The sequence below is a fragment of the Anolis carolinensis genome, chromosome 2 (genome assembly GCF_035594765.1).
Source record: "Anolis carolinensis isolate JA03-04 chromosome 2, rAnoCar3.1.pri, whole genome shotgun sequence".
Taxonomy (NCBI): Eukaryota; Metazoa; Chordata; class Lepidosauria; order Squamata; family Dactyloidae; genus Anolis; species Anolis carolinensis.
In genome coordinates, this window is record NC_085842.1 from 260,201,844 (window position 1) to 260,229,169 (window position 27,326).

Consider the following 27,326-nt stretch of genomic DNA (forward strand, 5'->3'; position numbering starts at 1 on the left):
TGCGGACTCTCACAGCTTGTGTGTAGTGCCCTATTAATAACGTTTGTCATCTTGATATCACTCTGATGTTGCTGAGCCAAATGTGTTCTAGTTTTCATTTTTGAAATGTTGTAAAGTATGGAGAACCTATGCTGCAGCATTTGCTTTTTACTGTCCTGTTAGTTGGGAAAAGAGATGGGGGAACCAACTAAGTAACATCTATCCTCCTCCCCACAAATTAGGGCTCCTGCATAATGCAAATAATGAAATGAGTGGTTTTGTTTGGTTTGCTAAATTTGACTTGACATGGTCAGGGCTGTAGCCCGGGGGGAGGGGTGTTAAAAGTTCAACCCCCCCCCCCTCTAATGTGTCAAGTTAAAAAAAACCCTGGTTTACTTACCCTGTTTCCCTTAAAATAAGACATCCCCAGAAAATAAGACCTAGTAGAGGTTTTGCTGAATTACTAAATATAAGGCCTCCCCTGAAAGTACGACCTAGCAAAGTTTTTGTTTGGAAGCATGCCCATCGAACAGAACACCAGAGCTTGCAGGATTGTTAAATGTACGTACCATAAAGTGTTGTACATGGAAATTAATATAAGACACTGTCTTATTTTCGGGAAAACATGGTATAAATTGATTAACCAGCTAAAATTAAAGAGTAAACCAGGTTTTGGGGGAGGGGTTGAACCCTTAACTCCCCCCCCCCCCCCCCCCCGGCTACGATCCTTTCTCTACTGATACAGAGATTACTAGTATGTTAAAAATAATTGTGTTAATTCTAACATATTACCTTTGGGGGGGGTAGCAAGGATCAACATCAGTTTGTAACATCCTAAGGCAGTGGTTCCCAACCATTTTTTGAGCAGGGACCACTCTAACATTACTACCAAAAGGGTTACAAATCATTTTTTGGTCAACTTTCAATTCAGTTTGATTATTTGGGGTGTTGATTCAGAAAATTGCATTGGATAGACCACATCAGCTCTCGTTTCTGATACAGAACATATACCATTCAGTAGTCACCATCTGCTTGCACACAAAAAAACCATATTTAATCATTTAGAGCTGATGTGGTCTATCCAATGTAATTTTTTGTATCAGCACCCCAAATAACCCCAGGAACAGGCCTAAAAATGAACACCAAGGCGCCTCCCCTTCCAGGTGCCACATGGAATGGCTCCACTCAAGGGGAGGGAGGAGGAGGAGAAGCAGCAGTCAGGAGGCTTGTTGTCATGCCTTTCGTGGGTAGTCAGCCTCTCCCCTCCCGACATCCCCATTGCTCGGCACTCTAAGAGGGTTTCGCGAGACCAGTCGCTCTCATTGCAATGGTGTAGTAATGGCGAGGCTGCTGACCATATATTGGTTCTTGGAGTCCACTGGTGGTCCATAGACCACAAGGTGGAAACTGCTGTCCTAAGGTGATGTAGCCAAGGGTTTCAAATTTAACACCATGAAAACCATTTACATTTTCTTGTAAGAACTACTTATAGGTGGAATTAGAAGTTGTATATTTTGGACCATTCTTAGTGTTATTTTTCAAACTTAATAAAACTTAATAAAACAATAAAACTCAATATAACCCACCGTCCATATTCTCTGGGGTAAGGAGCACAGGATCCCCATGGAAGTGAGAAAGTCATAGTTATCATAAAACATGCACTCTAGTGACTTTTTTTGCCAGCAGCCCTAACCTATTTTTCCCTTTCCCACCTTCCTACCATGAAAGCTTCTCCACCTTCCCAGGTCCCTGAAGTCAATTTTAGCAGCCACTGGTTGATCCATCTCCTCACCTGACTCCTCCTCCATCCCCTCCATCTCTTGTCCTGCCAAGAGCACCAGCCTGTCACTTCCTTTCATGCATTGACACCACATGCCTCATTCAGATTTCCAAGACCATTCCTCTTGGTACCAAAGTGAGAAAGGGGATTATGGGCTTTCCCGTCTTGACAGGAAAGGAAATGGAGTGGAATACTGTGAAGAGAAGGAGGGGGTAAGAAAGTTGGTCTAATTATGCAGTCACTACAAAATCATGAATGAATAGTAAATTCATGAAAGAAAAATCCATGAATGCGGAGAGCCAAATGTGTATTACAGGTTTTATCTGGATTTCTCAAATCTAAAATACTTCAGCATCCAAAATAGTCTATAATGGATGGCTGAGATTGTGACACTTTTGTTTTCTGATGGTTCAGTGGACACAATCTTTGTTTCATGCACAGAATTAAAATATTGTAAATAAAATTACCTTTCAGCAAGACGTATCAGCTATATATGATAGCTGATAAATTATTTTTGTGTTTTAACTTGCGTCTCATCTCCAAGATACGCAATCAGGTATTCCAAAATCCTTTTGATCCCAATCATTTTGAATAAGGGATGTTTAACCTGTTCTTGCAAAAATTAAGAGCTAACAAGTAAAATACTAGTCTTGTTGTCATTGTAAAATGTATGTATTTTGACAAATTGGTCTTTGTTGCAGGCTGCTTTGGGCCCAGTGTGCTGTGAAAAATGACAAAGAAATGTCTAAGCAGTGAATGCAGAGGAAGTTTAATCTATGCACACATTTTTTTGGACAACATGAAGGAATCCAGTGGATGCTTTTAAAGTCTTAGCAGGAAATAAAAGTGAATGATTGGCTTCAGCTTTTTAACAAAGTAGATGATGTTGGTATTATTCTCCAAAAATATAGTCTTAACACACAAAATGTTGGAGTACATTGAACCCTACAGCACTTACTTAAATTCCACATTGGTTAGAAGGAAGACTAAGAGTCGCTTATAAGAAATTGCTGCATGCATCTTAGTCATCTGAATCTACCATTGTTTAAAATTGCTCGAGGTCCATTTCAAATGTATCTTGACCCTTTTGTCATGATTAATGACTGTGGTACTTTGTAATATTTTTATGTGCCTCTGTCTCCCTCTCCATGTAGAATCTGTGCCTTTACAGATACTGCTGAACTCCTGTTCTCATCATCCCTCATCACTGACTGGGCTAAGGGCTGATGGGAGCTATATCCTCCTGAGAGCAGTAGTCCAACTGGAGCAGTGGTTCTCAACCAGTGGGTTGCCAGATGTTTTGGCCTTCAACTCCCAGAAACCCTAACATCTAGTAAACTGGCTGAGATTAAAACACCTGGGGACCCACAGGTTGAAAACCCCTGCTCTAGAGACCTGATCTACAAATTAAGGGTTTTTTTTAGATAATCTTAAAAGGGATCTAGACTACTAGAAATATCTGCTTCTACATAGAGCATGTAATAAATTTACATTCCTGAAATTATTTAATAACATCATACTTGAGGAAGTTGTAGTGATGTTAAATATAGATGTACATATAATACTTCAAAGCCCTCTTCCATTTTATATGTCAATGTATGATGTGTTGATAAACTCTAAAATGTGCCTATTTGTTCCTATTATTACTTTGTGAGTTAGTATCTGGGCTAACAACCTTAGTTGTTAACCTTCACAATCTCTGAGGAAGCCTGCCATAGATGTGGGTGAAACATCAGGAGATAATACTTTTGGAACATGGCCATACAGCCCGAAAAACACACAACAACCCTAGGATTCCGGCCATGACAGCCTTCGTCAACACCCGAAAAGCACGAGATCTCATTGATCTTTGAATGTAAGCAGGGTCAGCCCTGATTTGGTACTTGGAGGGGAGATCATCAATGAATATCAGCTGCTGTAGGCCATATTTCAGAGGAAGGAATTGGCAAACCCTTGCCAAGAAAATCTTAGGGTCAACATAAGTCAACAGGTGACCTGAAGGTAGACACAGACAATGTAGTTCAAAGACAAAATGTAATATGATTGTGGAAATTTACTCTAAGCAATTCTACATAAGTTGTGGAGCAGATTACGCCTAAATTCTGTCATTGATTTGGGAATTTTTTTTTGCTATATCAGGAAAGAAAAATAAAATTCAGTTCAAGTTTGCATTTATATGCCCCAGAAGCTCACTGTGTGTTTTAATGTGTTCCTTCTTCTGCATGTTCAGAAACTTATGAGCAGAAAAAATGAAATTATGCAAGGTTATATCTCAGTATCAAAAGAGTCATAAATAGACAGTAAGCCCCAAGATTCATATTAAATGGGATAATGACTAACTGTAGATAATGATTGATTCCATAATTAATGAGATTTTAATAATTTAATATTTGAACATCAGCTAATAGATACTCTGGTTGGTCACAAAATTTTGGTAGTGTCAACAGATTCTTGCAAATAATCTAAAATATTAAAAATAATGGTTTGATTTCACAACACATTTTTAATTTAGGGATGCCTTTAAAATAGCTGGTCTACAAGCCCGTTTGGGAAGCTTTCCTTTTGGCAACAAGCTCCTTGTATTATTCTCCTGTTGATATTGGAAGTCTCAGAGCTGCTAGACACAACTTTTTTGACTTGTGTTTCTTGAAATGTAATACAAGCCTCCTGGGAATAATGTGAAGTCAGTATGGGCTTCCGAGTGCTTGGAAGTGTCTGAGCACCACAGATGCGTTGTGTGCTGTTTTTAATAAAGGTGCTGAAAGAGCACAAATGAGCAATTCACACAAGGACTGCACTTAAATATTTGTATAACTTCTGCCTCCTGCCGTTTACAGTGTAAGAGCTTTTTGTCTCATGTGAATCAGGAACCACTCAGGGGTTTCTTTGGAGGCTCTGAGGAAAACCTCTTGTTGAAACAGGGAAACCCTGAGTTCTGTAATTGAATTCATCAACGTGATAGCCCTTGATGCACTGGAGAAATGAGTGCAATTTATTCGCAGTAGTCAGAAGTGCAAGGAGGATTCCAACTTGGCTTTCTCTTGTAAATGCAAATGAGCTCTTGTTGAAATTTATCTCCAGCCTAGAAAGACTGCATTTTGACATCTCCATATGTTCAACTATAACTTTATAAGAATCTCAATCTCTTGCTAGTAGGCATTTGCCGAGTCCTGCTGTTTGTCAATTTCAGAATCACACATTTTCAGTTCCTTAGCAAAGTACAGTACTAGCATCCTTCTGTAGTGGAAAATGGCCAATCCATTGATGGGCCCATTTGTTGGAACTTCTTTGCACAGATGTTGGCAGACAAATGGTCCTGTCGTCATCGCCTAAGCCTGTAATCTTTTCTAAATTGTGTCACTGTGCTCAGGAGTGGGGGTTTAAAAATTTTTTTAATTTTTTTAACGAATCATGAAGAGTTGGTCCATAACACAAAATAATTTAAATTCTATATTTTATATAGATTTAATCAAATCAAATTTCTGTTTTAGGTACACAGTTTCAGGTCTAAATAAATGAAATTACTCAAGGTCATAAAAATACAAAACATACTTGATAGCTTAGGAAAAAATAAAGTATAAATTTTAAAGCAAGCACAAATTATCATAGTTCTATGGGTTGTTGTATGTTTTCTGGGCTGTATGGCCATGTTCCAGAAGTCTTCTCTCCTGACATTTCACCCACATCTATCTATCTATCTATCTATCTATCTATCTATCTATCTATCTATCTATCTAATTAATTAATTAATTAATTAGTATACCGCTCTTCTCCCCCAGGAGGACCCAGAGCAGTCTTACACAATGGCAGAATTAAATGCCACATATAATACAACATGTAGAAAAACCAAACATAAAACAAATAAAAGCCGGTATCCAAATCAAATTAAAACAATTAAAACCATGTGACCATTACAAAAGGGGAAGTTACAAGCCAAAGTCAGAGCCAGTCTGTGTTCGAATTAATATTAATCCATCAGGTCATATCAGCTCATATCTTAGGATGGGCCAAATGCTTGATCCCACAGCCAGGTCTTCAGCTGCTTCCTGAAAGACGTGAGTGAGGGGGCTTTCCTATCTCCCTTGGCAAGGAGTTCCACAAAGTTCAACTTCCTCAAAGGTTGATGCCTGCCATAGATGTGGGTGAAATGTCAGGAGAGAATACTTCTGGAACATGGCCATACAGCCTGGAAAACACACAACAGCCCTGTGATTCTGGCCATGAAAGCCTTTGACAAAACATAGTTGTTCTATACCTGGAAATGTCATAAATTGTATTTTAACTTAAGTTTTTCTCATGGAGTTTAACCTGGGGAGTCTGATTCTGATATCAGTTTTGGTGGATTACATCGTCTTCACATTGAAAATTTTGATTAAACATACGGGATGTAAACATTTGGTCGTTTCCACTATGTCAGCTATTGCAGCTATTACAATGTAAATCAGCGGAAAGGTAGATAATGCTAGTGTGAATAAATTATCAACATTTGGTTCAGATTGTGCTTGCATAGACAGCATGGGGATTTGGTTAGCCAGTTAAAATTCATGAGTAAACCAGGTTTTTTTTAAACTAGAAAAATTTGAGAGGGGGTTGCACCCATATACACACACGTGTGTGCACACACCCCTTGGCTATGGGCTTGACTGTACTCAACAGTGGCCCTTCTAATTGACTAGCAGAATAGTTAAAAAAAAACCCTCAACATTGGATTTCTGATTCTATGATTTCCATACTTGGATCTGTTTCAATGGAATCTCATGCACAAGGAAGACATTGTGACATTATAACACTGATTTGAAATTGATTAATGAGATAGAATAAGAAGAGATAAAGTATTCTGTTGGATGAATATTATTTCTTTTATCATACAGTATTTGTTCTAGATTTCATAGTCTGAAGGCTCAAAATGGGTTACAATACTTGGGGGAAAACGAGGAGATAAATTACAATTCAATACAATAAAATGAATTGTTCTGTCCTAGTAGATTAAAAGTCTTTCTTTCTTTCTTTCTTTCTTTCTTTCTTTCTTTCTTTCTTTCTTTCTTTCTTTCTTTCTTTCTTTCTTTCTTTCTTTCTTTCTTTCTTGGAGTATCTTTTTTTAAAAGCTTAAGAAAAGATGGCACACTTCCAAGGTGAACAAATTGTATAATTATAGTTCAAACAGACATCCCCTGGCTTTATCTCCCTGTCCTGATGTGAATTGGAAAGCAGTGCAGATTGATCTTAATGAATCACAAGGGAGAAGGTAGTTTCTTTTAATATATAACATTTAAGCCTATTCTGAATGTCTGGTCAAGCTAATATAATGGATGACAGAGAAAAATGGAAGTATTGGGTTATATATGTGGGGTGGAGATGTTATCACATCACATTTAGAGGATTTTCAGAACAGTTTTCAAGCAAAATTTGCCTGGGAATTGAGCTGTAATTTTAAGATATGGGGCGGGGGAGGGGGATTGGAGGGGAACTCAGGGGCTACATGCGGATCGTTAGGTGGACAATTCTTAAGTTGGGGAAGTTTCAAAGTGTTTTGTTTGGGTAGCATCTCCTCTGAAACATCATTGTGCAACTTTTTTGTCTTTGTAAACTGCTGGCAATTGATGAACATGAGTCCTTCACTGCAGGGGTGCTTTTTACCAATGTAAGTTGATACAACAGCTGTAATTTCTCCTAGACAGGGATTGTCTGACAACAGTGATCCATGTTCTGGGAATATCTGTTTTAGGCTGTAGATTGTTGTATCTGCTCTTAAATATAGTTCAGCAGATGCAACTAAGGGTTTTTCATCGTGTGATCTCCAAGCTTTGGAACATCCTCCCCCAAAATGTGCACCTGGTGCATACTTCATTCATTTTCAGGAGCCAGGGGAACACATTTTTATTCTGTCTGCCCATTCACTTTAAGCAATTACACTTCAAAAACTGGAAATGAAGACGCTAGCTCTGCTGTTTCTTTCTTGTGTTACGTTTTTGTTGTTTGTGTTAGTTTTGTTGTTTTGAATTTTTATGTCCATTATAAACCACCTGGGAATAAATATTTGCGAAGGGCACAAATATTTATTCCAGGATGGAATATAATGCCTCCAATAAACATAATGAGTGTTATGGTGCCTCTTAAACCTCTTTGTCTACATAGTTTTCTTCATTTCCCTTTGTTTTTCCATGAAGAGAGCTGTCATTGTCAGTATTTTTGTTCCTTTGTTTATCTCTGGAAAACTTGAACAATTCTAATTGTGCTTGGCTTATGGCCACTCTCAAGATGAAATTCAAGGATTTATTTCACAGGACCTGTTCTCCATCCCTTCCTCTTGGGAAGCTAGCATAGCGATCTGGACTCAACACTTGGAAGCTTCAAGAACTCCATTTAGAAGGTGCAAGAAGTGAAGGTTGTATCTTCTGACTTTGGAAGGCTAGCATTCCTAACTTTACACCTTGGGAAAAATTATCTCACCAGTTTCCAACACAGCTTTGTTGCACACAGCATTGCTTTTTTATTTCCCTCCCCACACAGGAGAGTTAATTCATTAGTTGAAAGATTTTTAGAAGTCCTCAGAGGAACTGTAGTGTTTGTTGCAGAGCAATCGTCATTCAGCAGCCACACAAAAGTAGGCAGTTGGGAACAGTCTGGCTCCTTGCGTTTTTTGCACCTGTCATTTAAATCAGCAATAGAGATGCAAAAGGGAAATATTTGTGTGGCTCTGTGATGCTCCCTTGAGTAGCAAATGGATGACACTGTGTCATGATGATAGTTTTCTGCAGAGCAGCAAAATACTTTCTTCAATCATGTCCTTCTGCAAAGTAGAATATCCCAACCTGTTCCTGCATTCTACAGTACCTTGCTATTACATTTCAAGGGGGGAAAATAGTAATATAAGAAATATATTTTAGGATAGTTCTTCTCAAGCTATCTGATGTGGTGGGCCAGTATTTTTCTCGACAGGCATCAGTACCATATTTGTGCAATATTATTATAGTTTTCTTTTCTTTTTTTCTTGAAAACTTGTCATGATGACATAGTTTCAAGCCAGATGTAGAGTCAACTTTAGAGGGCATCTTGAAATTTCCTCAAAACTTTTCATCCTGAGATTTATCTGATCAGGACTAAGGAGATGGCTTTGTTGATAACATCTCCTCTTTATTGACCTCTCAGAATCTGAAGACTTCTCTTTGTAGAAATAATATACTTTAATATACTTTATTTATATTCTGCTTTATCTCCCCGTGGGGACATCTTACACCACAAACCTAGGGTCTCATAGAACATTATTTGTGTGACTTCTTTCTTTCAAAGATCCAAGGGTCACACAGAGGGAGAGAATGATATTTGTTGTCAAAGGCTTTCATGGCCGGAATCACAGGGTTTTTATGTTTTTCCGGGCTGTATGGCCATGTTCCAGAAGTATTATCTCCTGACGTTTCACCCACATCTATGGCAGACATCCTCAGAGGTTGTGAGGTATATGGAAAAACTAAGAAAGGAATGTTTATATATATGTAGAAGATCCAAGGTGGGTGAAGAACTCTTTGTCAGTTGGAGGTCAGTGTGAATGTTGTAATTAATCACCTTAATTACACCTTAATTCTTCCTGCCTAGGGGAATTCTTTGTTCAGAGTCATTAGCTGCCCCTGATTGATTCATGTCTGTTTTTAGTGTTGTTCCTTATTTACTATTCTGATTTTAGATTTTTTTTAATACTGGTAGTCAGATTTTGTTCATTTCCGTGGTTTCCTCCTTTTGATTGAAATTGTCCACATGCTTGTGGATTTCAATGGCTTCTCTGTGTAGTCTGACATGATAGTTGTTATAGTGGTCCAGCATTTCTGTGTTCTCAAATAATATACTTTTTTCTTCGTGTACTCTGTGAATGCACACTAATGGAGAGGCTGCGCCTGCGCAGGTCCCAACGGAAAACTCTTCCCAAGCTGAAGTTTAAATTTTGGCGGTAGCCACGCCCCTCCGTCCCCGGAGGGCATATAAGGCAGCCCTCGGCGTCTCCTCCCCAGTTCCTTTTTTTCCGCCGCAAGGTTCACTTCGGATTCTCATGTCTACGACTCGCTTCAAGCGTTGCACTCAGTGTGCCGCTAAGATTCCTGATTCCGACGGCCACGCCAAGTGCCTCTACTGCCTCGGGGAGGCACATGTCGTCGGTACCTGCCGTTTCTGCCTGGCCCTAACGGCTCAGGCAAGGAAGAATAGAGCCGCGAGGCTTAGAGCGGCGCTCTACGAAAAATCGCTTGCCCCTGAACCCGCTCCGTCGACTTCGGGCACGAAGCCGCCGCTTAATCCGGGATCGATGTCGGCTCCAATACCTAAAGCTCCCTCGGTCTCGTCTAAGGCGTCCAGAGCCTCCAGATCGTCTAAGGCTGCTAAACCACCGTGCACACTCACCACGGCTACGGTGTCGACACGTTCTGGCCGGGTCGGCCCTTCCTCGACATCGAGCTCGGTGGCTTCCGTATCCTCGGCTCGATCCCATCTCGGAGCTCCTCCGTCGATCTCGGCGATGAAGATCGCCCTGAAAAGGGCTCACGAGGAAGCTCGTCGGACCCAATCCGACTCAGCAATGGTCCCTCCCACACCGGGTAAATCCTTGAGGGTTCCATCGAAGCAACCGCTCGCTAAGAAGAGGGCAACCCAACGCTCTTCCTCTTCTGCTTCCTCCAAGGTGGACGTCCTTTCTTCGGCGACTTCCTCTAGAAGATCCTCTCCGATCGCTCCCGCTCAGCGACCTCGCCAACCTTCCCCTCAGCAACTTTCTGATGGCGAGTTGCAGGACTCACCCCACCACTCCACCCAGACAGTGGTCAGGGTGCCATCTCCTCGACCTGTTGTCTCTCATCGTTCGTCTCGTCAACAGCTTTTTCCCCCGACCTCGACACCGGAACGGGGTAGACAGACCACTCGCCTGGCTCGAGCGGCCCAGGCTTCGGCCTCCAAAGAAACTCGGCCACAGATGGCTCCTGCTCTTGAGGTTTTGCCGCCACCAGAGACTGTGTTGTCATCTCCCCCCCAGTCCCCTCAAGGGGCTGGGGACGATGAGATCGATATAGATCGCCCTGACTCCGCTCTCTCGGCCTCGGTGGTATCCTTAGGCCTTGATCTCTCTCCTCCTCATGACGCCTACGAGGTGGACCCTCCTTCGCCTACCGACAACATTCGGGCCTTCTCCGAACAGATGATCAGAATGGCCGATGCCCTGGGTCTGGAAATCAAGCAGACTTCCAAAGCAGTGACTGACCCGGTCTTCAAACGGGTCCAAGCCCAGGCCCCTCCAGCCACGCTGTTGCCATTTTTGCCTTATCTCCTAGATGTCATCCAATCTTCGTGGAAGACTCCTTCCTCGATCCCTCCTACCTCGAAGAGAATCGAGTCTTGGTATCGTACAGATGACGACACTTTAGAATGGCTTAAACACCATCCCGACCCGAACTCCATGGTCGTTAAAGCTTCTCAGTCTTCCGGCCGTGAATCCACTACCCCTGCAGACAGAGAGGGTAAGAGGTTTGACGCGGTCGGTCGGAAGCTCTATTCCGGAGCCCTTCTACTCTGTAGAATGGCGAACTATGGGGCCTGTATGGGGGCATACCAGCAGATCCTTTGGGAGAAAGCTCAGCCCTTCTTCTCTAAATTGTCGGATGAAGACCGGTCCGTCATGTCCACCCTCCAACAAGAGGCCGACTCGCTAGCACATCATCAAATCCAGATGGCTAAGCATACGGGCGACACGGCCGGCAAAATGATCGCCCACGCCATTGCCATTCGTCGCCACGCCTGGCTGAGGTCGTCCGGCTTGTCTTCCTCCTCCAGGCAAGTCATCGAAGACCTCCCCTTCGACGCCATGGGCCTCTTTAATTCCGGTACGGACGACAAGCTCAAAACCAATCATGACTTTAAAGTTCTGGCCACTAAATGTGGTGACCAACCTCAAACACACCGCACCAAGTGGTTTCCTCAACGTTTTCGGCGCTTCCCGCCTCCCTCTTACCGCCAACAATCCTTCAGGCGTCCCTCGGTATCCAACAACCAGAACCGCCAACAGCCTCGTCGGGCTACTCAGCCGCAGAGACAACGTGGCCGTACAACCCCCACCGCTGGTCAACCTCACCGGCGCTCCTGACGCCATCTCTCCCTCCAGAGACTCTTTCTCCGGTACCGATGCGGTTCTCACTCCTCTGCGCCTCTCTCTCCCGCCAAATCAACCTCATGGTCTCTTTCTGGACCGCCTGGCTCCCTTCTTTCACCGTTGGAAATCTATTACTTCAGATGCCTGGGTTCTCAAAATTGTCCAAGAAGGCTATGCCTTAGAGTTCGAGGGACTCCCGCCCACGGGACAGGTCCTCCTCTCCAACCCTTCCCGAGAAATTCTTGCAGAGGTCGACGCCCTCCTCGCGAAAGGGGCTATTCGGCCCTCTCCATCGGTACGGGACCCTCAAAGCTTCTTCTCCAGATACTTCACGGTCCCGAAGAGAGGCGGGGGCCTCCGCCCCATTCTGGACTTACGTATGCTCAATACCTTCATACGCCCGACCAAGTTCAGGATGGTGTCCATCGCCTCCATCCTACCGATGCTTCAACGCGGAGACTACTTCGTGTCTATAGACCTACGAGACGCTTATTTCCACGTAGCGATTCGAGAAGCCCACAGGCGTTTCCTCTGCTTCAAAGTTCTCGACCAAACCTACCAGTTCACCGTTTTACCCTTTGGCCTCGTTACGGCCCCAAGGGTCTTTACCAAGGTCGTCGCCGTTGTGGCTGCCCACCTCCGACTCCAGGGGATCACAGTCTTTCCCTATCTGGACGACTGGCTTCTGGTCGGATCCGACCCTGCCCTCCTCCGACGTCACGTCGACTACACCCTCTCTCTTCTAGAATCTCTCGGTCTCCAGCTAAACCACGACAAATCTCACCTCACCCCGTCGAACAAAATTCGCTTCATCGGTGCCCTGTTCGACTCAATCGCTCGGACTGTCTCCCTCCCGCTCGACAGGTTTCTAGCCCTTCACCAACAAATCATCTTCTGCGAGACCCACCGGAGGGTTCGGGCTCGATCCATCCAAGTACTGCTCGGCCACATGGCCTCCACAGTCCTCACGACCCCGTTTGCCAGGCTCCATCTCCGGACCCTGCAGAGGTGGTTCATAGACGTTTTCAAGCCATTTCGCCACCCCAACTCGAGGTTTCTCTCGGTCCCGCCCCATGTTTGTCGGTCGCTTCTCTGGTGGAAATCCCTCTCCAACGTCTGCAGGGGTCTTCCGTTCCACCCGATTCCCCCCTCCACCACCATAACCACGGACTCATCCAATTTCGGCTGGGGAGCCCACATGAAGGGTCTCACTGTTCGAGGCCTCTGGTCTCCCTCCGAGAAGGCCAATCACATAAACTTTCTGGAACTCCTTGCTATCTTCAAGGCTCTGAAAGCCTTCTCCCGCCTGATCTCCCAAAGGTCTGTCCTCGTCCAATCAGACAACACGGTAGCAGTCTTCTACATCAACAAACAGGGCGGCACGGGTTCAAGGAAGCTGATGCTCCTCTCCTCCCAGCTGTGGTATTGGTGCATAGCCCGCAACATCCAAATCTCGGCGATTCACCTTCCCGGGATCCAGAACAACTTGGCAGACGCCCTCAGCAGGATGACGACTTCCTCCCACGAGTGGATGCTCGACCCCGAGACTCTTCTTTCTCTTTTTCACAAATGGGGCTTCCCCACTCTAGACCTTTTCGCTTCTCCCCAGAATGCTCAGCTGCCTCGATACGGGGCAAGACTTCCCCCGTCCTCCTCTCCAGGCTGCCTGGGAGACGCCTTCCTTCTGGACTGGTCTGCGGAACCGATCTACCTCTTTCCGCCCTTTCCTCTCATACCAAAGGTCCTACAGAAACTCCGGTCGGTACCGACGTCGGCAATCCTGATAGCTCCAGCCTGGCCCCGTCAACCTTGGTTCCCGGCTCTTCTTCATCTCTCCAGAGCGACCTTCTGCACTCTGCCCCTTCTACCTCACCTCTTGTCCAGGGAGAACGGCCAGATCCTGCACCCGGATCTCCCCTCTCTACATCTCACTGCTTGGAGGATTCTCGCCTGACCTCCCTCCCGCACAACCTACAGGAGGTCCTCCGCGCAGCTCACAAGCCGGCTACAACCAGGGCCTACACTTATAAAGTTTCTCGCTTTCGTTCTTTTCTTCGCTCCCGGGGAATTACTGCCTTCCCAACCTCGGTACCGATTGTCCTGGACTTCCTTATGTCTTTGGCAGACCAAAAACTTTCTCTTGCTTCTATGAAATCTTACTTGGCCGCTCTATCCTGGTGTTTTCAGCAACATGGTAGACCGTCGTTGTTCTCCGATCACCTTGTCAAAACCTTCTTGAAAGGATACAATAACATCTGCCCACCGTCTCAACCCCCTACTCCGGGGTGGAACCTCGAGCTCGTGCTTTCCCAGCTCACTGCCTCCCCTTTTGAACCATTGGCTTCGATCGACCTACGTCTCCTTTCTTGGAAAGTTGCCTTCCTGGTGGCCATAACCTCGGCGCGCAGACCCTCGGAGCTGGCGGCCCTTCGGGTTGATGAACCTTACCTCCGCTTTCATCATGACCGCGCCGTTCTCCGCCCGGACATCACCTTCCTTCCCAAGGTGGTCTCGGCCTTTCACCTTAACCAGGACATTGTCCTTCCCGCCTTCTTCCCAGACCCCTTGTCTCCCCTTGAGCGGAGACTGCACCTCCTCGATGTGCGTAGAGCACTTCTTTTCTACCGGGACCGTACTAAGGACATTCGAAAGTCCCCAAAACTTTTTGTGGCCCATGCTCCAGATAAACTGGGCAATCCTATTTCTTCACAAAGACTGTCCCATTGGATCGCTCAGGCCATTGAACTGGCCTATGAACTAGCCAAACGACCTCCCCCTCCGTCGGTCCGCCCGCGCTCGACGAGAGGTCTCTCCACGTCGACTGCCTTCCTAAGGGGCATCCCCCTGGACTCCATTTGCAGGGCAGCGATCTGGTCCAACCCCCTTACATTCGTGTCTCACTATAGGGTAGACCAAAAAACTTTAAAGGATTCAGCCTTTGCTAGGGCAGTTTTATCTTCATGCTTGTCCTAAACCTTATACATTTATGACTTCTCGGTGGATGTTTTCCTCATGCAACTTTTTTGTCGATTTTCCTGTTCGGTACATGTTTGCACTGTTCTCTTTGACAATTGTGCCTTATTTGCAACTGCCTTCCCCCTTTGGGGGAATGATGTTCCTACTTACACATGTGCTCTTAAATGGTTATATCATGCCTTACCGGGTTGCTCTCGGTGTTTGGCGTGTGTTAATGCAATACTTTAATGGGTCCTCGGACCATGTTTTGATGTTTAATAAACATATGTTTGGACATTTTCTCGTTGTCAGGGTTTGCTTAGCCCGCCTCCGAGACCCAAGCTTGCTAGTCTCCATTAGTGTGCATTCACAGAGTACACGAAGAAAAAGGACAGGTTGCTTACCTGTAACCATGTTTCTTCGAGTGTACTCTGTGAATTCACACAAGCCCGCCCTTCCTTCCCCTCTGGCAAACCCTCTTCCTTTCTCGTTGCCTTAGCGGCGTAGGAACTGGGGAGGAGACGCCGAGGGCTGCCTTATATGCCCTCCGGGGACGGAGGGGCGTGGCTACCGCCAAAATTTAAACTTCAGCTTGGGAAGAGTTTTCCGTTGGGACCTGCGCAGGCGCAGCCTCTCCATTAGTGTGAATTCACAGAGTACACTCGAAGAAACATGGTTACAGGTAAGCAACCTGTCCGTATCTGGGTTGGTTCATCAAGTGCTCTGCTATGGCTGACTTCTCTGGTTGAGTTAAACTGCAGTGCCTTTCATGTTCCTTGATTCGTGTTAGGGTGCTGCATTTGGTGGTCCCTATGTAGAGTTGCCCACAGCTGCATGGTAGACTCCTGCAGAGGTGAGAGGATCCCTCTTGTCCTTGGCTGAACGTAGCATTTGTTGGATTTTCTTTGTAGGTCTGTAGATAGTATGTAGGTTGTGTTTCTTCAGCAGCTTGTCTATTTGGTCAGTGGTTCCCTTGATGTATGGTAAGAACACTTTTCCTCTGGGTGGATCTTTGTCTATCCTTTCATGCCTTGGCTTTACAGCTCTTCTGATGTCTGTGGTGGAGTATCCATTGGCCTGTAGAGCCCAGTTTAGGTGATTTAGTTCACCTTGGAGGAGGTGAGGTTCACAGATTCTTTGTGCACGGTCTGTCAGGGCTTTGATTGTGCTTCTTTTTTGACTTGGGTGATGGTTGGATTTTTTGTGAAGGTATCTATCCATATGTGTAGGTTTTCTGTAGACTGTGTGGCCCAATTGTTGATTGGCTTTGCGGATGACTAGAACATCTAGAAATTACACTTTTCCTTCCTTTTCTTTTTCCATGGTGAATTGGATGTTTGGGTGGATGCTGTTGAGGTGGTCCAGGAATTTGCTGAGTTCTTCTTCTTCATGGCTCCAAATAGTGAAGGTGTCATCAACATATCCGAACCATATAGTTAGCTTTTTTGGTGCTGTTTATAGGGCTTGTTTTTTAATGTGTTCCATGTAAAAAATTTCTACTAATGGACTGAGATGGTTTCCCATGGCAACTCCAGCTTTCTGTTCATAGAATTCATTGTCCCACTGAAAGTACCTTGTGGTGAGGCAATGGTGAAACAGGGCTGTGATGTCTTCTGGGAAGTTTTGTTTGATTAGTGCAAGCGAAACTTCCCTTCCTTTCTTAGTTTTCCCATATACCTCACAACCTCTGAAGATGCCTGCCATAGATGTGGGTGAAAAGTCAGGAGAGAATACTTCTGGAACATGGCCATACAGCCCGGAAAACACACCTGTTCTTGTAGAAGGGGATTTAACCTTGAATCTTCACCCCTTTGGAATCCTATGCATATCGACTTTCCACTATGACAGAACTCTGGCATTGGAGAGGAAGTAAAGAAGGTATGCCAGAAGTGTTGCAGAAGAAAGGCTGTAGATCCAAAGGATACACAGCTCTTCTAGGGTGCATCTGCACTGTGGAAATAATGCAATTTGACACCACTTTAACTGTCATAGCGCAAAGCTGTGGAATCCTGGAAATTTGGTGAGTCACCAGAACTCCTTATCAGAGAAGGCTGAAGACTTTTTAAAATGACAACTTCTATAATTCCATAGCATTGAGTCATGGCAGTTAAAGTGGTATTATGTCTGCAGTGTAGATTCACCTCCTAGTCCCTAGCTAAATCCCTTACTCACATGATGCTCTGTCCAATCCTAGAGCTTTTCCAGATTCATTCTCTTTCATTCTTATTAATATAAGAGTATGAGTGAATGAGAAAGAAGGAAGAAAGGGAAAAAATAGCAGAAATTGTACTCCCTCCTTTGGGTTCATTTTTAGGGCTTTAAGTGCTTTGCAGCACTAATGTCAGGTTTTTCCTTAATTGATAATTGTAAAAGACGGAGTAGGCAGCCTCAAGCATTGTGACAAAATACTGCATATATGCCAAGACATGAATAAATATATAAAGGATTAGTAAACACTATATTAGGCTTTCCCTTGCCCTCCCTTGAGGTAGACCTGATGGCTAACATGACAACCATCTGTCCTGAAAATATATAGGTGAGTAATGTTCATTTTTACAACCCTTGAATATGTAAATATAGGCAGTAGTCCAGAAGGCTGCACAGACAAACGTTTTCTTATTGCTCTCATTGTTGCACATGCTGTGCTTCAAGCTTTAAAAAAATCAGGAACATTTCAAAATGGTTTGTGTTTCTCTTAAAGGGAAAAGAGATATATTATACTCTGAGTACACACACCCATTCTTTGTGTGCGCCTGAAAGGCACTTCTTGAATTATAACCACCATTTGCTACAGAAGCATTCTCTAATTGGGCATCTTCCACTTATGTTGGGCTCCAGTTCCCAAACAACTAGTGCATCCATACTGGCTGTGGATGGTGAAGTTACAGCCCAATTCTTTTGGAGGGATATTGATCAATAAATAGACTGTCTTTCAATTTTCTGTCTCCTCCCCCCCCCCCCCCCCAGGATCATTAATATATGATCATTAACATATGGCTTATTTAAGGATGGGACATATCTAAAATGTGAAGTGAATTTTAAATGCAAACTCCTTTTGGGTAAGGAAATCTTACTGAATTCAGTAGGATTTACTGCAAAGTAAACATGCCTAACATGATTTTATCACATTAAACCTTCTTGAATGGCATATAGAAGGAACTTTATGGCTCACACAAAGTCCTTATTTAATCAAACATAATGTTTCTCCTAATGATCAAGTCATTGGCAGGTAAATATCAATTCTACTTTACAGGTCTGATAGCTGAAATGCATATTTCTGAGGAAAAACTAGTTCATTATACAGAATTAACATCTAGTTTGACCCTAAGCTAATGGCCATCAAAATCTATGTGTTTCTTTTTTGAGACTATAAAACCTATGCTAACAATATGGATGATTGTTAGAAAATCCACTTGGTTAATGCAAACTTTAGTCTCATAAAACTTTAGAAAGACTGGTCGTGGTTTCTCTGGTTTGAAAGATTTTTTGTTCATCCAATAGATTACTTTGTCTAGTTCCGAAAATGAACCTCGTAGTCACAACCCATTTCTACATGTTTCATACAAAAAGCAATTAAAAAGCTGCAACAACCACTACACGGATAAGATTTTATGAAGTAGCAGTCCTCCTATGCATTGACATTGCATTAGTCAACATTCCTTCTGGGAATATGCATTCATGATTTTTTTTTCTTCAAAGTTCAATATGTGCTAATTATTTGCACTAAAAACATGTTACATGGTCTCTTTTGTGATGTAGTATGTTTGGGTGGGATATTGAAAATGAACTCAACAGTTGGAAGTAGACAGGTTGAATTTCAGAGTTTCTACCAGAGTTGGCTGTTTTTGTTTAGTTTTTCATATGCATGTTTCGATATCTACTGTTCATTCACATGTCTCATTTCATTGACAGAAGGTTTCCAGAAATCAAACTAATTTGAAATCAGGGTGTGACAGATATAGTGCTGGGATGTGACCTCTTTTCAAGTGTCATGTCAGCCATGAACTTGCTCAATGGACTCAACTAAGCAGCTTCCCAACACTACTCTACTGCGTTGTACATTTTTGGGGGACTGATAGTGACTTGCTTTACTTTTCTAAACATCCTGAACGGCAAAGTGTTTTATCAGTTAAAAGTAGTACTTCTTCAATTTTTAAAAAGAAGCAGTTGTGTGGAGGGGTGTAAAAACACTGTGTGCCATACTGCCCACACATCACCATAGGCTCTCCTTTCTCGTTCAATCGTTCAGTCTTTCTCTCCTTTTTAATTAGTAGCCACAACAGCAAAGAGTTTGGTGCACTTTGATATTTGGCCCTTCGTGCATTATGTGATAGTAAAGAAACACTCCCTTAAACTCCTCAACTGGATGATGGATGCTTTTGTAAAGGGATGGATGGTCACTTTATGCAGAATGATAATCTTTCTGCTGTACATAATGAGGTCAGTGAAGCAGCGAGCAAGGAAATGTATAATTCTGTAGCCCGAGTCTGTAAGCACAGCACTGTCTAGGCTATTTAAGTTTAATGAGGCAGCTATTGTGCTGCTGCATACTCTCGTTGAACAGTCTCAGCATGTATTTCAAAACTAAAATGTAGCTTATAATCCATGTCCCTCTGCGCACTCCTTTGAGAGGCTGTGGCTCCTATTCTCATAAGTCTGCATTCTTCTCCTTCCCTTTGTGTGCTAATGGCATTGGAATTAGTCCATTTGCTTCGTTTTCATTGTACATGTAGATCACAACAGTATTGCATTTCTTTCTTGTTCTTTGAGCATTGGTACTACTCTGAAGTAGTCCTTACACAGCCTCCATGTTCCTTAGGGAATCTATTCTCCTCCGTTGAGTTCGCCCTCAAGCATTCTTTTTTTCTTCTTCTTCTTCTTTTAACTATTTTCTAAGAGTGCAAACATATGTCCTGTGCATGGTGCAAATAGTTTTCTTCTCATAGCTTTTTGGCCACTTTTGGGAAATGTCACATTATGACCAGTTTAATTAAACAAAAACAAAAAAGCAGAATTAAATCATTAAGTTATTAATAACCTGTTAATTGGGAAGCAGTGCTAAGAAGCTAAAATGTTTTGCATTCATCAACTGTTTCTTTTCCCACAGTCTAGTTCTCTTGAATTTGCAGAGGGAGGATACTTTTTGCTTTTCATTCGTCCCTTAGGGTTGAGGGCACAATGTCCAAAGCACTTAGTTCATATATAGAGTATGATAGTTTAACTTGGAATGAAATTTACTAACAGCTAGTAAGTGTGTGTTAGAAGTGGATAACCTTTACCAAATCTTAACGATTATCTTGTTTTCTATGTAAGCTCCACATCTATCCAGAAAATTACTCTTAACATGTGTCTTTTTAGGATTCATGTGGAAATCAGCGAGATAAAGAAAGCATGCATGTGGGAATGAGATTGTAAGGGGGAGAGAAAGGGAAACAAGAGAAGATTCGTTGGTGGGATGGGTGAGAAATTGGGTTTTTGGAAACTTGTATCACTTTTCTTTTCTCTAGAACTCAAGACTGGAAGGGGTGAGGAATGACAGTAAAATTCAGGATGGTACTTCCCAGCTTCATTCTAGTTAGACTTGTAGCTCAGATGTGTAATATACATTTAAATGACAATTTAACTGAATGATTAAAGTTTTTAATTTTCAAACAGAAATGCAATCAAATACACTGATGGGACTGAACAGCCAGTTTCCATAAATAAATGAATGAATTTGTGAATAAAACTGGACCCATCTAATCTAGACAATCTAGACTGGCTTTTATGTTATTATTTGGTTTTACACTGACTAATAAATATGATGCTTCCTTTATGCTTAGTTGCTCCATGGCACCATTCCTCGACCTGATACTCATCAGGTGTCTGGGACTGCAATCCCTATGTTAGTTATTGTGGTGGGATTTTTAATCCAAAATGTGGGAGGCAACAGGTTGGAAAAGGCCCAGGGATGTTAACAATTTCCCCACTAGTTCTGTGACTGAGAAGATGCCTAAGACAATGGATTAGTTCACATTTTCTAATACAGTAGAGTCTCGCTTATCCAACATAAACGGGCCAGCAGAAGATTGGATAAGTGAAAATGTTGGATAATAAGGAGGAATTAAGGAAAAGCCTATTAAACGTCAAATTACATTATGATTTTACAAATTAAGCACGAAATTAAGCATCACGTTTTACAACAAACTGACAGAAAAAGCAGTTCAATACATGGTTTAATAGATGGTAATGTTATGTAGTAATTACTGTATTTACGAATTTTGCACCAAAACATGTATTGAAAACATTGACTACACAACCATTGCCCTCTAAAAAATTGACTACAAATAAAGATAGAATTGCATAATGTGAACTTGCAGTAACAACATTATTGGAAGTTAAACCCATAAAAAGTTAAGTCCTGTGAAGGCAGACTGAGTTGAATAATGCAGAACGTTAGATAAGTGAAGGTTGGATAAGCAAGACTCTACTGTACCATGTATTTCTTCTGTATGTGTGTGCATACATGGATAAAGTCAGGCCCCCCAAATAGTCTGCAAATAAAATACACCCGATGCAGCAATTACACTCATATTTCTGTGGAGTGTCTAGAGAAAGGCGGCATGACATATGCAAAGATCATAAAGTGTAATTTCTTTTTTTCACCCTCTCCTTTAACTTCATCATGCAATGAAGATTATTAACACACACCAAATAGCACTAAGGGTTGGGGGGAAACCCTCTCTCGATAACTGTTGGATTTGGCGTTATGCTCTATGCTTGATGATGTAATGCACTTAGCAATAATGGATTATTTTCTCTCAGGGATTTCAAGTTGATTGTCTACTTTCTCATGTAAAACTCAACTTACTTTATGGCAAGAGGCTGATACGGAATCACAAAGTGATCGCAAACTCACTATCTTTTGCATTGTGTGACTAGCAAAAAGGGATGTGAAGGGAGAGGCATGGATAAAAGATTTCTCTGTTTTCATTTTTCTTTTAAAGTCTGTAGAAAGGAGGAATACAGCTAGAAAAATTGCTTTAATATGTGTGTGTGTGTGTGTATGTATGTACATGTATATATCTATTTCACAGAGATGCAATCTCAATACCCCATAGGATTTGTAAGGCTGCCCATCCCTTGCCAATATCTGTATTCCTTGAAAGGTGGGGAAAATCAAAGAGAATCAATAAGACAGTGTTGTATATCAAGAGGCTGGCTGCATTGTTAATAACAACCCCTGCTTTCCTTCCCACCCGCTTTCTGTGTCTTTATTATTATTATTATTATTATTATTATTATAACAAGAAATGGTCCTGCTCATATTGTACTGAATTTTAATGATTAAGATGTTGGTGGGAATGTATATATACACATATATATATAGCCTGCATTCTCTCTCTCTCCGAGCAGCACTGCCTTCAATAAATTGTTTTCTAATCTTTTTTTTTCCTAGATGGAAATCCTGTATGAATGTGGAAGCCATTAGCAGAGTAATTGCTGTCTGTTACCATGACAACCAGCCGCTGCAGTCACCTGCCCGAAGTCTTACCAGACTGCACCAGCTCCTCCGCGGCTCCGGCAACAGTGAAGACCGTGGAGGACTGTAGCAGCCTTGTGAATGGACAGCCGCAGTATGTCATGCAAGTTTCGGCCAAGGACGGGCAGCTGCTGTCAACGGTAGTGCGGACCCTGGCCACACAGAGGTACAGTAGCCCCGAGCCGGAGCAGCAGACCCATATGCTCCTTGAGCCGTATCAGGGAAGAAAGTGCTGAGAAGGAAGCGGGGCTGGATTTATAGAACTATACCGAGCCTCTGTTGTTGCGTTTCAGTCTCTGTTCATGAAGCCGGGCAAAATCCTCTCTCTGATTCGATTCAAGTGTCCGTTCTGCATGTTCCCCTTCTCCGGATGGGAAGTCTCACTCACCAGCTTCATCCTTGCAGCTTCGTGCCTTCCTCCTTCAGAGTTTGTGTTTCAATTCTTAGTCTCGTTTCTAACTTTCCATACAATGAAACTTGTCCAACCTCCTGCAAGGAAGGCAGGTGAGGGAGGAAAGCGGATGAGCCATGCAGGTGGCCAAGTGAGTGCGACGTATCAAATCCTTTTGGATTCGGAAAAAGAAAACTTTGGGAGCGATACTTCTCTGCTTGTTAGTTCTCAGTGAGAATAATTGTTCCAGTGAGATACATTAAGTGTGTGTGTGTGTGTGTGTGCGTACAGAAGTAAGTGCATTGATAGAAAAAGGGAGAGAGAAAGAGACAGAACTGCTGTCATGTTGTGGACTGAATATTGTGAACCTTGTTTTCCCCCAATTTGCAAAGCATGGGTACCGAGTCTCCCTTTCCAATGCGCATACAAAGAGTGGGTCTTGGGTGTTCACTGTAGTGTTGCAAGCAGTTTTTCCATGGATGACAGGCACCTGTTCATCCTCCTGCAATTAAGCAATGCTTTCTGTGTGTGTTTGTCTGGTGCTTTCTTTGTTTGTGGTTCATTTAAATAATCTCTAAAGGGCTTAGCAGTGGTATAATCAAAATTAACCAGGCAGACAGGCAGCCAATGAATGTCCACAGCAGTGATATAAAGAGATATCATTGCACTGAGGAAAGAGGTAGTCCGTACAACCAAGGTGTGAATTTGTGTCTCTGTGTGTGTACGTTTGTGTTTAACTGTTGTTTGTTTTTGATATAAGACTAGATGGCTGATTGAGAAACTACTGCAGAGAGTTGGTACCTAAAGTTAGGTATATCAAGATGTATACTGCAGCAGTCATATTTTTAAATTCATGGATTTGACTTGTGATGCTTTCCCCTCCCTAATTGGCTGGGTGTGGTTTTTAAAAATGCATTCGTTCATTAATTTGTATGTTTTGTTTGCATCTACATTGGCTCCCAAGTTAATGAGAGCGGCATCAGTCTTCAGTGTTGCAACAGCAACCTAAGGCACGGATGGGTACAGCAAAGCCCTGGGAATATCTGGGGACTCTAGTTGCACTTCTTTGACCCTTGGCTCCTCTAAACTGTTCAATTTATCCTATTCTCTCTCCCCACAGAGAATTAATTCACCTTTTAAATAAGTTTCAGCCCCCTACAAAAGCTCAAGGGGTAGGTTAGGCTGAGAGAGAATGCATGAACAAAAGCTGCTGCCAGGGGTATGTGACTGAGAGTATATCTGGACCACCAAGCCAGCATTCAAGTTTCCCAGTCAGGCATTCCACAGTACAACTGGCTCCAAAGGAAGTAAAGATGAATTTGCTAAGGTATTGTTGATACAATAGGTAGGTAGGTAGGTAGGTAGGTAGATTCCTTGAATCCAGTGGGGGATATATATGCAATAAATAAATAAATAAAATGTTGTGAATGATTTGCTTGATTTTATATAAATTGTGAGTTAAATGGTATGTCTAACGAAGAAAATAAGTGTACATGCTGGGTAAAAACGTAAAAAGATAAAAAGATGGTGTCTCTATCTTATCATGTCTAAGGATTAATAAATTGATGCATAATCAAGAGAAGACAGAGGTGCTCCTGGTCAGCCAAAAAGCAGATCTGGGAATAGGGAAAAGCCTGTGTTAGATGGGGTCGCCCCTCCCCCCCCCCCCCCCCCCCGAAAACACAGATTCATAGTATGGGGATACTCCTGGATTCAGCTCTGAATCTGGAGGTCCAGATATCAGGGACCAGGAGTGCTTTTGCACAGTTAAAGCAAGTGCACCAACTGCGCCCGTTCCTAGAGGAGTCAGATCATCGAAAATGCGCTCTACGTGGGGCTGCCTTGAAAAGTGCTCAGAAACATCAGTTGGTTCAAATACCAGCAGCCAGACTGCTAACTGGAGCTGGCTATAGGGAGCATATATCTGTTGCAACAGCTCCACTGACTGCCAACATGTTTCTGGGCACAATTCAAAGTGCTGGTTTTGATCTACAAATCCTTATATTGCTCTAGTCCAGGTTATCTGAATGACCGTATCTCCTTCTATAAACTTGTTAGACATCTACGATCAATTGGGGAGGGCCTTCTCTTTGTCCCGCCACCCATTCAAGTGTGTTTGGTGGGAGAGGGCCTTTTAGGTGGCTGCTCCCAGGCTGTGGAACTCCCTCCCAAGATAGACCAGGATGGTCCCATCCCTGTGGGTCTTCCTTAAGCTGGTCAAGACATTCCTGTGCCAGCAGGCATTTGGAGAAGGATAAAGAGCACACTGCTGGGGAGGTTGTGAGGTGGGGTGGGATTTAGTGGTGGTTGTGTGTTTTAAAGTGCATTTTAATTGAATTCATCGTAGTTTAATTGCATTTTAACCTAACCCACACAGCATTATTTTTTTAATGTTGTATTTGCTTTGTTTTAAATGGAAATCAAACTGTGTGGTTGTTAGCTGCCCTGAGTCCCCCATGGGGAGAAAGATGGGGTATAAATAAAGTAAATTCAGGTGTTTTCTGGGTGTTCTTGGAAGACACGGCTTATCTAGATCTGGCGCAGCCTGGCTTTAGATCGGGACACAGAACTGAAACAGCCTTGGTCGCCTTAGTAGATTAGCCAGGAACTGGACAGGGGGAATGTGTCTCTGTTGGTTCTGCTGAACCTTTTAGCAGCCTTTGATACTGTTGCCACGGTATCCTTCTGGGATGCCTCGCGGGTATGGGGCTTGGAGGTACTGCTTTGCAGTGGCTCTGGTCCTTCCTGGGGGGCTGTTCCCAGAAGGTATTGTTGGGGGACACCTCCTCGGCCCCACAACCATTGTCTTGTGGGCTCCTGCAGGGGTCAGTACTGTCCCCCATGCTGTTTAACATCTACATGAAGCCATTGGGAGAGATCATCCGGGGTTTCGGAGTATGGAGTCACCTGTACACAGATGATGTCCAACTCTGTCACTCCTTCCCACCTGTCATTAAGGGGGCTGTTCAGATCCTGAACCGATACTTGGCAGCTGTGTCAGACTGGATGCGGGTGAACAAATTGAAATTGAATCCAGACAAGACAGAGGTCCTCGTGGTCAGTTGTAAGGCTGAACAGGGCATAGGGTTACAGCCTGTGTTAGATGGGGTCACACGCCCCTTGAAGACGCAGGTTCGCAGCTTGGGGATTCTCTTAGATTCATTGTTGAGCCTGGAACCTCAGGTCTCGGCAGTTGCCAGGTGAGCTTTTGCACAATTAAAACTTGTGCACTAGTTGTGCATAACAGGGGAGTTGTGTGCTCCCTGTACACTACTTGGGAAGTCTGACTTGGCCACGGTGGTTCATGCTCTGATTACATCCTGAATAGATTACTGCAATACGCTCTACGTGGGGCTGCCTTTGAAGACTGTTCGGAAGCTCCAATGGGTCCAACGGGTGGCAGCCAGGTTGGTCACCGGAGTAGTGTACAGGGAGCACACAACTCCCCTGTTATGCCAACTCCACTGGCTGCCAGTTTGCTACCGAGCACAATTCAAAGTGCTGGCTTTAACCTACAAAGCCCTAAACAGTTCTGGCCCAGCTTACCTGTCCAAACATATCTCCCCTTATGTACCACCTCATAGATTAAGCTCATCTGAAGAGGCCCTGCTCTCAGTCCCACCTGCTTCGCAAGCTCGGCTGGCGGGGACGAGAGACGGCCTTCTCGGTGGTGACCCTTCGGCTGTGGAACTCGCTCCCCAGGATCAGCACCCTCCCTTTTGGCCTTCAGAAGGAAAGTGAAGACCTGGCTCTGGGATCAAGCTTTTGGATAACTGTGCAGTGCAATAATGAATGTCTGATATGTATAATGACCTCGGAATGGCTTTAGACCATGTTTTTTTGGATGGCGTGATTTTCAACTGTTTGTAATGTTTTAAATTTTTATGTTTTATATATTTAATATTTCAAGCTTTAATTTTATATGTGATTTGGGGCATCAAATTGTGCCATGTGCAAGCTGCCTTGAGTCCCCTTCGGGGTGAGAAAGGCAGGTTATAAATAGGGCAAATAAATAAATAAATAAGAAATAATGACTACAATGACTATAATTATGTTATGATGGCGTGAAAAGAAGGAGAATTCTAAAAGGACAATTCTCGCTAGTCACACATTTGCATTAGTTAAAGATGTGGATTGTACTAGGAAAGGGGGTTTCAAATACATATTGAGTATTCCTTACCTGAAATGCATGGGACCAGAAGTAATTTGGATTTTGGGGGAAAACATTCCCCAGGGAGGTTGGGGTGGATTTCATTTGTATATACATACATACATAAGAGATCTTGGAGATGGGACCCAAATCTAAACATAAAATTCATATGTGTTTCATATATACTTTATACCCGTAGCCTGAATGTAATTTTGTACACTACTTTCAATAAAGTTATGCATGAAATAAAGTTTGTGTACATTAAACCATCAGAAAGCAAAGATGTCACTCACTTTCTCAGACACCAGTGGACAGTTTTGAATCGGGGAATATTTGGAATTCAGGATAAGGGATGCTTAACTTGTATACTAAAAAAATAATAATTCCAAGGGTAGACAACTATATAAATGATGTGTGGGCAATTTT

At 43.2% G+C, this 27,326-nt stretch overlaps 1 protein-coding gene across 2 annotated transcripts in view; it reads left to right on the forward strand.

Moving 5' to 3' along the window:
- The window catches only part of marchf3 (membrane associated ring-CH-type finger 3), a 163,573-nt gene that overhangs the window by 97,203 nt on the left and 39,044 nt on the right, over positions 1-27,326 (forward strand). For both annotated transcript variants that reach the window (XM_062972135.1, XM_003216406.4), the window contains one exon: positions 22,276-22,525. In XM_062972135.1, coding sequence (XP_062828205.1) covers positions 22,332-22,525 — 194 coding nt within the window. In that variant the 5' untranslated portion in view covers positions 22,276-22,331. The remainder of the gene's footprint in view (positions 1-22,275; positions 22,526-27,326) is intronic.